Raw genomic sequence first — 11,739 nt, forward strand, 5'->3', positions numbered from 1 at the left:
GTTGAAATCATGTTATCTGACCCCAGGATTTGGTAACTAACACATACCATCAAGTGAACAAAAAAATGAACATTTTTAAAGATCATGGATGCTTTTTATGCTGATTTTTCAGTTACAATTCATATTGTAAAAAATTTTTTCTTATCTGGGGTTGGGCTGTGAAGTTGGGTCTGTTGAGGGAATATCCAACTTGATCTCTTGAGGGAACATAACTATTTTATGTATTTTCAGAAAAGTTTATGCTTTTTAAAAGGAAGCGGGAGCCTAACCCTGGAAAATAAGCAAATAATACTAAAAGAGATCATACAAATGATATGAATTAGCCACTAAATTAAAAAGTCAATGCTTCCCGTGAGATTGTGGGTGGACGGTCTCATATAGATGTTTTGCTGATCAGATGTTTCACACAAATAATTTTATTGCAATCAGTCTTCAAAAACAAGAATAAAATTCATTTTCCTTTAGCTAGTCCCTGATTTATCCTGATTACCCACAGGGGAATGAACCACCAACTATTTTGGCATTTATTTTTACATAGCAGATACCCTTCCAGCCACAATCCAGCTCTACACTAAGAAACACCAAATCTACACACAAACTTTAATTAATCCTTTACCATATGTCTTTGGACACTTTTGTTAAAATTAGGTTCTGTTCAGAGTTAAATGAGAAAACTAAACCACATGATTAAATACTAGATATTCATCTGCTTTATGATGGAGAATCAGACAATATAATCATAATGAATGTAGATTTTTAATGCAGATTTAATTATCATTTAACACATTGATTCAATTATCTTGTGCAATAGCAGTTCATTTTACAATTTGTGGTTTCATTACTCATGTACTTCAGTGTCAATAATCCAGATTTTTTTCCCCTGAGGATGGACAGACAAGGGGAATAAAGTCTTTACTGTAAAATCTATTTCTTATACTCAAAGCTTGTTTTTTTATAAATAAGAATAAAACAAAAAAAAAAAAAAAAAAAAACTAGGTCCACACACAAATACATTAACAATAATTTATTGACATCAGAAAGCAAGCATAAATCAGGAAACAGCAAACAAACACCTAGGACTTGACTTGTTGCAACAGCTTAAGCAACTTCCATGATGAATGCCTATTGCTTCCAGCAGGTCCAGGAGCATTTTGATCTGTGACAGTCTGATAATTCAACAGGACTGGAATTGGAAGTTCAGGTTTCACTGATTGTAACAACGACTTAAAGTTTGAAACTACTGGGGTACTCCAGGTTTGGGAACTTGATGGCACCACCGCTGAAGAGGTCTGCAATACAGGCTGGAATACAGTCTCAGAACTTGACACTACCTGAGGCTGATAGCTGGACTGCACTGGCAAAGCAGGGGATAAGCTGGAATGAGTGACAGACAGACTAGCTGGGAGCATTTGAGGCTGGGAAACAAACTGTACAGGAACAGAAGACACATGGCTAGGGAGAACTTGTGCCTCAAAGCTGGAAAGCTCCAGTTTGTTTGGCTTTACTATGGGCAAAAACAAATTTTGCCATAGCTTGGCTGGAGGCTGGTAGCTAGGCTGCTGCAATGGCCTTGAAGGATGACCAGTGGGCTGAGATACTAAAGTATAACTCACTGGTCCAGGCTTGGCATGAGACAAACCACTGGGTTGGATCTCTAGCACAACTGGCCGCTCACTTTGAAGCACAACAGACTGCAAGCTAGGATGTCCAGAAAGATGTGCTGGTCTGAAAGTAGATGTGAGGGGGCTAGGGACGTTTAAATCAGCAGGAATCGGGTCACTAGGCAAAACGGGCTTGATAACCTGAGCTGCGTTTGGAAGACTGTGTGAAGATGGAGAGTGATGCCTCCGCTTGTAACCATGCTGTGGTAGTTCATGGCATGAATAAAGTTTGGAGCCAATCTGATGAATCCCATGGGACTGCACTGGCTTGAAAAGGGTTTGCCCATTTTGGTTGACAACATACTCATAGTTGGACTGTCCTGCTTGCAGATGGCTTGGTTGGGATACAGATGAGCTGACCTGTGCTGGCTGTTGGACACCCAACTGAGTCACCAACTGGTAGCTAGCTGGTGCTGGTTGTTGGGAAGCAGGCTGGGTCTCTGATTCATAGATGGCTTCTACTAATTGTGGCACAGTGGGCTGGCTAGCAGACTGGTAGATTATTTGTGCTGGTTGTTGAACAAATTGAGGTCCAGACTGATTGATGGTTTGTACTGGTTTTAGGCTACTGGACTGATCTACAGAAGTAAATGTTAGTGTCTGGAGAGGACTAGTACTGGAAAGTTTAGACCCAAAGTGGGGTTTACCTTTGTGATGCTTGAGAGGAGTCGGTCCACCTGGCTGAGCCACAAAAACATAACTTCCATCTACTGGCTGAACATTATTTGACTGGGAAACCAATTGACCTCCTTGTAAAAGCTGCTGGCTGGAGACCTGGGCCACAGAGGTATCAACTGCCTGTTGAATCAGCTGGCTACTGGGCTGGACCACAGAGATGTCAATGACACTGGGAGTTTGTATGATGCCTGGTTGATTCACATTTTGGCCACTGGGCTGGGCTGATTGCTGGCTGTCTGACTGGCTCACAAGTTCATAGCTAGCCATAGCAAGGCTATCTGGCACACCACCATATTGTAATATTGATAAGCTGGGTTGTGAGGCTTTAGAAGGTTTTGAGCTGATTGGTGCATTGTGAACTGGCCTTGAACCAGTTTTATGGTGGTGTTTACCTTTCAGAGGTTTAAGGGGCCATCTACCAGATGGCACTGCAGACTGGAAGCTAGTCTGAAATATCTGTTGGCCACTGGGCAGGGACAACAGCAGAGGGCTAGACTGGGCTATGGTTCCAGAAGTTGCTGGTTGCTCATTGCTGGACTGGGAAATAGTTTGCACCAGCTGTTGGCTGCTGGGCTTCACCACAGACGTACTGCTAATTTGAAGTGGAATTGAGGAAACTACCTGCACTGGGTTAGAAACCGAATAACTGCTTTGCTGCAATGGGCTCAGGACAGAAGAACTGGTGACTTCAGAGCCTTGGACAGAAGTTGACTGACTTGAATCATATCCAGACATGCCCATATTCACCGCATTTCCCACAGAACCATAAACAAGACTACCAGTTCCAACTGAATCAACATGAAATCCTTGTTTGCTTGCAATATGAGAACCGGACCCTGGTTTTCCACTTGTCATCGGAGCGCCTGAAGATCCAGCCTGAGAGCTGTAGCTTCCCATCTCAAAGCCCCATTTATCTTTGCTGACTGGCCCAGCTACAACATTTCCACCATAAAAGTCAAGGACACTTTGTTTCACCTCCTGCATGGACTGGCTAGGATTATTAGATCCAAGATGGCCTCCACTGCTGCCAGGGCTGTATGCATAAACTACAAAAAGAAAAACCAATTAACAAAAACTGATTTCAAGAGTTCACACTTAGCTGATGATTGATAAGCAAGTTTGGCATGCTGTCCCGGGAGAGAGCCCTGAGCTCGAAGGTTCTTGAGCCCTGGGCTCTCTCCCGTTTGGAGGAAGAGAGGGGAGGCTTGAGCTCAGGTAGATCTCGACAACTCCCCCTTGATAAGAGCTGATGACTAAAAATTGAATGCTATTAAAAGATATGCTGCATTATGAGATTACCTGTTTTGCAAATTTAGATTTATCAATTTACTTGTGCATGTTTTTGGAATGTGGGAGGAAACCGGAGGACCCGGGGAAAACCTACGCAAGCATGGGAAGAACATGCAAACTACACACAGAAACAACCACCAGCCTGTTAAAGGACTAGAACCGGTTACATTCTTGCTGTGAGGCGACAGGGCAGCACGGTGGCCCAGTGACTAGCACTATGGAGGGAAAGGTGAGAAGGTAGGGGTGGAAGGAGGGATTCTTCAAATCGAAAGTGACTGTAGTGGAAAAAACCCTGGCTCTTTATAGTGGGTCAGGAATGGCCTGATTGGTCGATCATGCATGCTAATGCAGAACCAGCCGTGCTCAATCATAATCACGTGCTTCTCTCGAAATTAGTTTGAATAAACTGGCTTAATAATAATAATAATAATAATAATAATAATAATAATAATAAATAACCTACCAGTTGCAATATCATCGTAGTCACAAGCACCAAGGGCTAAAAGTACTGCTAAAGAGTAACTGCAAGAGATGAACATTCATTTTAATTACAAGGTAAATGGTAAAACACACAATTAAAAACCACAAGAAAAGCAACATACCTTAAAATCCACATTGTTGAAGCACACATAGTAAACCCAGTCAAAACAACCATCCAATTCCCTCAGCACAGAAGCTACAAACTAAAAGAAAAGCTTCACCAAACAATACAGTGCTACTTTTGATCTGGCCTTTTTATAGTGTGCAACTAGTTGGCTAGAAAATTGCCTCAGACCAATCGGTTGTCACAGAAATGTCTAATGGATCATTATTAGTTTCAGGTGTCAGTTGTTGCACGTTATTTTCATGGTATGTAATTTCATTAATACATTTATACAAACTAATAAGCTTTTTATGTCTTGGAAAGAGATAAACATATTCTGAAATGAAAACATATACTTTCTTGATTTAAAAAAAGTAAAAGAAAAACAAAGTATTTCACATAATAAATATATATATTTCTGGTTAACTGAATATCAGCAAAAGTCTGCAACAGGCTAATTTACTTAAAATGTGTGTAGTTATATTCAAAACGAGATCCTCTTCAATTCATGCTAACTTATATTCTGCTGAATTGGTGTTTGCTAAATGCAGGTATGCTGTTTTGTGGATCTCTAATCCTGTTTGCAACATAATCACAATAACGAGGCAGATAAACATTAAACATGGAACATTATTTTCTGTTAACTTAGAAAGAAGAGCGTTCAGTGGGTGGAGAAAAGCAAAAAACATTAATACTGTATGTCTGCAAAGAGAAGAGATTGCCAATACTCAAATCTGTAGTGTGTTCTACTGCAGAAACACTTGCTTCTTCCTCTTGCAAATATTGTTGCAGTCAAGATACTCCATATTATACCATTCCATAAAGTTTTACTTTAAATAACTATCCCTGTCTAATACTGTAGTTTACAATTGCCATATTTGCTTATTGCATGTAAAATGCATCACAGCCCTTTAAGTAAAATCACTGCAACTTAATGTAGGCATGCAATAATGTGACATGTCTTATGTAGAAAAGTTTAACAAGACCATGATAATATTGATAACTGTGATCATTTTGGTCACTATAATCATATTACAAAATGTTTTTTACACCGTTGCATCTCTAGTGTCCAGTTGTTGAAGCTGATGCACATTTGAACATTTTATTCAACATTGTAACAAAAACACAGATACACAAAGTTTTATGTAAAAGTCAGTGTTAAGTAGAATGCTTTCACATCTTATTTTTGTCATTAAGGCTATTTCATGATGTTCAGTGGTGTATTGAAAGCTGCATGGGTCCCAGAAAGAGTGAATGCAGGGCTTCTTACTTCAACAGTCACAACAGTGCATACAAGTGCCATTATTATACTTATTAATGTTTTTTTACTATGAGAATGCAATAAAATCGTGCTTTTTAAAAACATTTTAAAAGCTTTTTAATTTATGACTTATAAAAAGTTAATGAAATAATTCAATCAGCATTTCACATGTCCATAATGCCCCTTTCTGCAAGAATTTTCTAGCATCAAGTCTACAATTACCATCTGATGCGTGAGCTTTGAAAAGCCTGTCCTGGCTCATTGTGGTCAAACGACTTGTTTTAAAGCATTAAAGTGAAGCTGAAACTTACCAGCACATTAAATGATTTTGTCATTAACAGGAAAAATAGCTGAAAATTGGCTAATATTTTATCTTTGATCATACAGATAGTGTAAGACATTATTTGAAACTGGATATTCTGGTTATCTTATAGTCCGTTTCCACTGAGTGGTATGGTCCGGTTCAGTTTGGTATGCTTTTATGGCCGTTTCTACTGTCAAAAGGCGTACCAAACCGAACCGTACCTTACCACTTTTTCAACACCCTTTCGAAAGGGTACCAAACATGAGAAAGGGTACCTAAAGGCAGAGCTAGACGCGCAGCTGAATGCTATTGGTTTACAGAGATACGTCATTCGCTTAAGCAACAAGCCAGAATGAAAACAAAAAACCCGCCATGTTTGAAATACACAGCGAGAGATTACAGCGGACTTACATATATAATAAAGAGCCATGGTTGAGCCGGGCTCAAACAAACCTTGTCGTTGTTTTGATGAACAGCCACAAAGCCATGGAGTAGATCAGAATCTACCCTGTGCCTCATAGTTTTTTACGAGCCAGTCTGAAGCGCAAGTGGTTTCGCTTTCTTTCGAGCGCTCGCCACGCGTCTATATCTGAAATAACAAACTTCTTGAGCTGATGATAATAACATGTGCTTGATTATTGATGTGGTTTTGAAACCCGATGCTGTCAGATACTGACAAACGCGAGAGTTACCCGAAAAAAAAAGGAGAAGCCGGAAAAAAGGAGCACATTATTTCTTCAGCAAACATGAACAAACTGCCTTGTTTTAATTTTTATCATCACCTTTTGGACTAATAAAAACTTCGAATGATGAAATGACTCTCTAACAGAGGCTACACGTGCTGCTGAAAATTACAGACACAGAGGAGAGGTTTTCACTGACTGTAGGCTTTTTTGTGTGTTGTTTTGAACCTAATTAAGGACAAAATGCTTTGTGTAGTTTTTCTGTAGTTGGTAACATCGGTGACTGTAAGGGTCTGTATGTGTTCATACATGTTCAGAAGTGAGAAGTGAGAAGTGCTTTTCATATGATATGTGAGCAACCCGTATGGCTGTATTGTAGAAATTTCCTTGAGCGGGAATGATGCAACTGAAACTTTGTCATACACCACGCCCACCAAAAGGGTACCCTCGGTAGTGGAAACGCAAGCCTGATAAAGGTGACCCGTACCGACCCAAATAAGATGTTCTTTGAAGCATGCAGATTTATTTTAAATTTGGTTTTTAAGTATTTAAGTGAAGAATTTCATGTACTATATGGGATTTAATGCATTAGTGTATTCTCATTGGTCATTAATTCAAACTGAACAATCATTTTATTCAGTTAATGATTGATTTAACAAACATCAGAGATCGACTGAAATGAACACTAACAGCTGATTGCATTATGCATGTCCTACATTCTGCTATGCCACTGATAATGTTACAATGTACCCTGGTTGAAATCATAATGTTATCTGACCCCATGATTTGGTAACTAACGCATACTTTGGGGTGAACTAAAAAAAGAATTTAAAAAAAAAACATGGTTGCATTTAGAGCTAATTTTTAGGTTACACGTCATATTGCAAAAAATGTGTCCTTATCTGTGGTTGGGCTGTGGAGCCTGGTCTGTTGTGGAATATCCAGCTACTGTAGATCTCATGAGGAAAACATAACTATTTTATGTACTGTTAGAAAAGTGTATGCTTTTTAAATGGAAGCAGGTCCCTAAACCCCACCCCTAACCGGAAGATGAGCAAATCATACTAAAAGAGATCACACAAATGATATGAATTAGCCACTAAATCAAAAGGTTAATACTTATCATGAGATTTTGGTGGGACAGTCTCATGTTGATGTTTTGCTGATCAGACTTATCACTCAAAATTAATTTTATAGCACTCAAAAGCACTTCAAAAACAAGAATAATATTCATTTATTTTCCTTTGGCTAGTCCTTAATTTAATAGGGATAACCCACAGGGAATGAACCACCAACTACTTTGGCATATATTTTACACAGCAGATACCCTTCCAGCCACAAACCAGCACTACGTTAGAGATCACCAATCTGCATGCCACCACTCACACTTTTTCCACACACTCTTTAGTTAATCCTTTACCACATGTCTTTGGACACTTGTCAATACATGTTCTGTTTAGATTTAAAATAAAACTTAAGAACCACATGAAAAAAAAAAAAAAAAAAAAAAAAGTTTTACACAAGTAGATTTTAAAGCTGAATTAATCATCAATAAACACATTAAATCAAGCATCGTATATGTAGCATATAAATAGCAGTGCATTTAACAATTTATGGTTACATTACTCATGTATTTTGTCAGTACATTGGATTTTTTTTTGTCCTAAGAAGGGAAATAAAGTTTCTGTAAAATTGATTTTTCTTAAATTTTGAATGTTCAATTTTTCTCAGAAGCAGTTAAGTTTGAAACTTTATAATAAATTTAAAAAAAAAAAAAATATCCATACACAAATAAGTCCACAATAATTTATTAACAACAAAGCAAGCATACATCAGGAAACAGCAAACAAACACCTAGGACTTCACTTGTTGCAACAGCTTAAGCAACTTCCATGATGAATGCCTATTGCTTCCAGCAGGTCCAGGAGCATTTTGATCTGTGACAGTCTGATAATTCAACTGGACTGGAATTGGAAGTTCAGGTTTCACTGACTGTAACACAGACTCAAAGTTTGACACTACTGGGATACTCCAGGTTTGGGAAATTGATGGCACCACCGCTGAAGAGGTCTGCAATACAGGCTGGAATACAGTCTCAGAACTTGACACTACTTGAGGTTGATTGCTGGACTGCACTGGCACAGCCGGGGAAGAGCTGGATTGAGTGATAGACAGACTAGCGGGGAGCATTTGAGGCTGGGAAACAAACTGTACAGGAACAGAAGACACATGGCTAGGGAGAACTTGCGCCTCAAAGATGGAATACTCCAGTTTGTTTGGCTTTACTATGGGCAAAAACAGATATTGCCATAGCTTGGTTGGAGGCTGGGAGTTAGGCAGCTGCAATGGCCTTGAAGGATGACCAGTGGGCAGAGATACTAAAGTATAACTCACTGGTCCAGGCTTGGCAAGAGACAAACCACTGGGTTGGACCTCAAGCACACCTGGCTGTTCACTTTGAAGCACTACAGACTGCAAGCTAGGATGTCTAGGCAGATCTGCTGGTCTGAAAGTAGATGTGAGGGGGCTAGGGAAGTTGACATCCACAGGAATCGGGTCACTAGGCAAAATAACAGGCTTGATAACCTGAGCAAGGTTTGGAATACTGTGTGAAGATGGAGAGTGATGTCTCCGCTTGTAACCGTGCTTTGGTAGCTCTTGGCATGAATACAGTTTGGAGCCAGTCTGATGAATCTTATGGGACTGCACTGGCTTGAAAAGGGTTTGCCCATTCTGGTTGACAACATACTCATAGTTAAATGGTCCTGGTTGCAGATGGCCTAAAGATGAGCCGACCTGTGCTGGCTGTTGGACACCTAGCCGTTCCACCAACTGGTAGCTAGCTTGTGCTGGTTGTTGGGAAGCAGACTGGTAGATGGCTTCTACTAGGTGTGGCACAGTGGGCTGGCTAGCAGACTGGTAGACCATTCGTGCTGGTTGTTGAACAACAGACCAGGGCCCAAACTGGTAATTGGCTTGTCCTTGCTGCTGGGAAGTAGGCTGAGCCTCTGACTGGTAACTACCCTGTACCAGTGTCTGCCATTTGGATGGAGGTGAAGATTGGTAGTTGGCTTGTACTGGCAGTTGAAGAACTGCTTGGGGCCCAGATTGGTAGATGGTTTGTACTGGTATTTGGCTACTGGACTGATCTACAGAAGTAAATGTAAGTGCCTGAAGAGGACTATTACTGGAAGGCTTTGACCCAGAGTGAGGTTTACCTTTGTGATGCTTGAGAGGAGTCACTCCATTGGGCTGTGCCACAAAAACATAACTTCCATCAACCACATCTACATTATTTGACTGGGAAACAGATTGACTGCCCTGTAAAAGCTGCTGGCTGGAGACCTGGGCCACAGAGGCATCAACTGCCTGTTGAATCAGCTGGCTACTGGGCTGGACCACAGAGATGTCAATGACACTGGGAGTTTGTATGATTCCTGGTTGATTCACAGTTTGGCCACTGGACTGGGCTGATTGCTGGCTGCCTGACTGGCTCACAAGTTCATAGCCAGCCATTGCTTGGCTACTTGGCACACTACCATACTGTAGTATCGATAAGCTAGGTTGTGAGGCTTTGGAAGGTTTCGAGCTGATGGGCACATTGTGACCTGGCCTGGAACCAGTTTGATGGTGGGGTTTGCCTTTCAGAGGCTTACGGGGCCTTTTACCCGATGGCACTGCAGACTGGAAGCTAGTCTGAGATATTTGTTGGCCACTGGGCAGGGATAACTGCAAAGTGTTAGACTGGGCCATGGTTCCAGAACTCGCCGGTTGCTCATTGCTGGACTGGAAAATGGTCTGCACTAATTGTTGGCTGCTGGGCTTAACCACAGATGTACTGCTAATTTGAAGTGGATTTGAGGAAACTACCTGCACTGGCTTAGAAACAGAACTGCTTTGCTGCAATGGGCTCAGGACAGAAGAACTGATGACTTCAGCGCCTTGGACAGTGGTTGACTGACTTGTATCATATCCAGACATGCCCATACTCACTGCATTTCCCACAGAGCCAGGAACAAGACTACCACTTCCAACCGAATCAACTTGAAATCCTTGTTGGCTTGTATGCGATTCGGAGCCTGGTTTTTCACTTATCATGGGAGTGCCTGAAGAGCCAGCCTGAGAGTTATAGGTAGTGTCAAAGCCCCATTTAACTGTATCCTTGCTGACTGGTCCAGATACATCAGTCAAGCCATAAAAATTAGAGAGACTTGGTTTCACTTCCTGCTTGGACTGACCAGGATCATTAGATACAGGATTGACTCCACTGCTACCAGGGCTGTAGGCATAGACTACAAGAGGAAAACAAGCAATTAAAGCAAACAAATCAAGTTAAAATAATGCTGGGAAAAAAAAAAAAACAAATAAACCTTACCAGTTGCAATACCATCATCGTCATCACATGCACCAAGGGCTAAAAGTACTGCTAAGGAATAACTGCAAAAGAGAAAGTCATTTTTAAAACAAGTTAAATAGTAAAACGTAATTAAGAACCAAAGCAAAACAACATACCTTAAAATCCACATTGTTGTAGCACGCATAGCAACCAAAGCCAAAACAACCATCCACTACCCTCAGCACATCAGCTGCAAAATACAAAGAAAAATTTCACCAAACCATGCAGTATTAGTCTTAAACTGGCCTTCTTATAGTTTGTGCGCTACCAGTCAGTTGGCTAGATTATTGCCTCAGTCCAATCAATTGTCACAGGAATGTCTAATGGATCATCATTAGTTTCAGGTGGCAACTGTTGCACGTTATTTACATGGTATGTAATTTAATTTATACATTTAAAGCTTTTTATGTCTTGGAAGAGAGATAAACACATTCTTAAATGAAAATGCATACTTTCTTCATTAAATAAAGAAAAGAGTAAAAAGTTCTGGTTAACTGAATGTCAGCAAAAGTCTGCAATTGGCCCGTTTACTTCAAATGTGTGTAGCTATATTCAAAATGAGACCCTCTTTAGCTTTTGCTAACAAATATTCAGCGGAATTGGTGTTTGCTAAATAGCTATGCTGTTTCGTGGATCTAATGAAAGAATCCAATTTCACATTTAAAAATGTCCACAATGCATCTTTTTTTCAAGCATTTTTCTGAACAAAGTTCTCAATGCCTAAATTTGCCATCTGATGTGCGAACTGGCTTTCAGTGCTGAGAATAGCTTTGAAAAGCCTGTCCTGGATCACTGTGATCAAACAACTTGATTAAAAGAGTCAAAGTGAAACAGAAACTTACCAGCACAGTAAATGATTTTGTCATTAGCAGCAAAAATAGTT

General features: G+C 40.3%; 2 protein-coding genes across 3 annotated transcripts; both read right to left on the reverse strand.

Annotated features, from left to right (window-relative positions):
- Nucleotides 1-1,009: 1,009 nt before the first annotated feature.
- On the reverse strand, nucleotides 1,010-4,340 carry zgc:152652. Of its 2 annotated transcripts, XM_073940554.1 has the most exons (4): nucleotides 4,232-4,340; nucleotides 4,093-4,151; nucleotides 2,309-3,385; nucleotides 1,012-2,239 (listed from the first exon to the last, which is right to left on the reverse strand). In XM_073940554.1, the coding sequence occupies exons 1-4, from the start codon at nucleotides 4,282-4,284 to the stop codon at nucleotides 1,074-1,076; spliced, it is 2,355 nt and encodes a 784-aa protein (XP_073796655.1). In that variant the 5' UTR covers nucleotides 4,285-4,340; the 3' UTR covers nucleotides 1,012-1,073. The 2 variants fall into 2 exon arrangements, with proteins under 2 accessions (NP_001417833.1, XP_073796655.1); NM_001430904.1 differs by having other exon boundaries at nucleotides 1,010-3,385; nucleotides 4,232-4,324.
- A 3,914-nt stretch (nucleotides 4,341-8,254) lies between these two features.
- On the reverse strand, nucleotides 8,255-11,080 carry si:ch211-146l10.7. Its single transcript, XM_005162596.3, has 3 exons — nucleotides 10,973-11,080; nucleotides 10,836-10,897; nucleotides 8,255-10,752 (listed from the first exon to the last, which is right to left on the reverse strand). The coding sequence occupies exons 1-3, from the start codon at nucleotides 11,023-11,025 to the stop codon at nucleotides 8,315-8,317; spliced, it is 2,553 nt and encodes an 850-aa protein (XP_005162653.1). The 5' UTR covers nucleotides 11,026-11,080; the 3' UTR covers nucleotides 8,255-8,314.
- Nucleotides 11,081-11,739: the final 659 nt, after the last annotated feature.

This window comes from Danio rerio, chromosome 24, assembly GCF_049306965.1.
Source record: "Danio rerio strain Tuebingen ecotype United States chromosome 24, GRCz12tu, whole genome shotgun sequence".
Taxonomy (NCBI): Eukaryota; Metazoa; Chordata; class Actinopteri; order Cypriniformes; family Danionidae; genus Danio; species Danio rerio.

What these genes read in the sequence shown, in the direction of transcription:
- zgc:152652 (NM_001430904.1), bottom strand. Translation starts at nt 4,284, where the DNA reads ATGGTTGTTTTGACTGGGTTTACTATGTGTGCTTCAACAATGTGGATT. An exon ending in TCAACAATGTGGATTTTAAG is followed by an intron (nt 4,152 to 4,231) that starts GTATGTTGCTTT and finishes CATCTCTTGCAG; the next exon opens with TTACTCTTTAGCAGTACTTT. An exon ending in CTACGATGATATTGCAACTG is followed by an intron (nt 3,386 to 4,092) that starts GTAGGTTATTTA and finishes TTCTTTTTGTAG; the next exon opens with TTTATGCATACAGCCCTGGC.
- si:ch211-146l10.7 (XM_005162596.3), bottom strand. Translation starts at nt 11,025, where the DNA reads ATGGTTGTTTTGGCTTTGGTTGCTATGCGTGCTACAACAATGTGGATT. An exon ending in ACAACAATGTGGATTTTAAG is followed by an intron (nt 10,898 to 10,972) that starts GTATGTTGTTTT and finishes TCTCTTTTGCAG; the next exon opens with TTATTCCTTAGCAGTACTTT. An exon ending in CGATGATGGTATTGCAACTG is followed by an intron (nt 10,753 to 10,835) that starts GTAAGGTTTATT and finishes TTCCTCTTGTAG; the next exon opens with TCTATGCCTACAGCCCTGGT.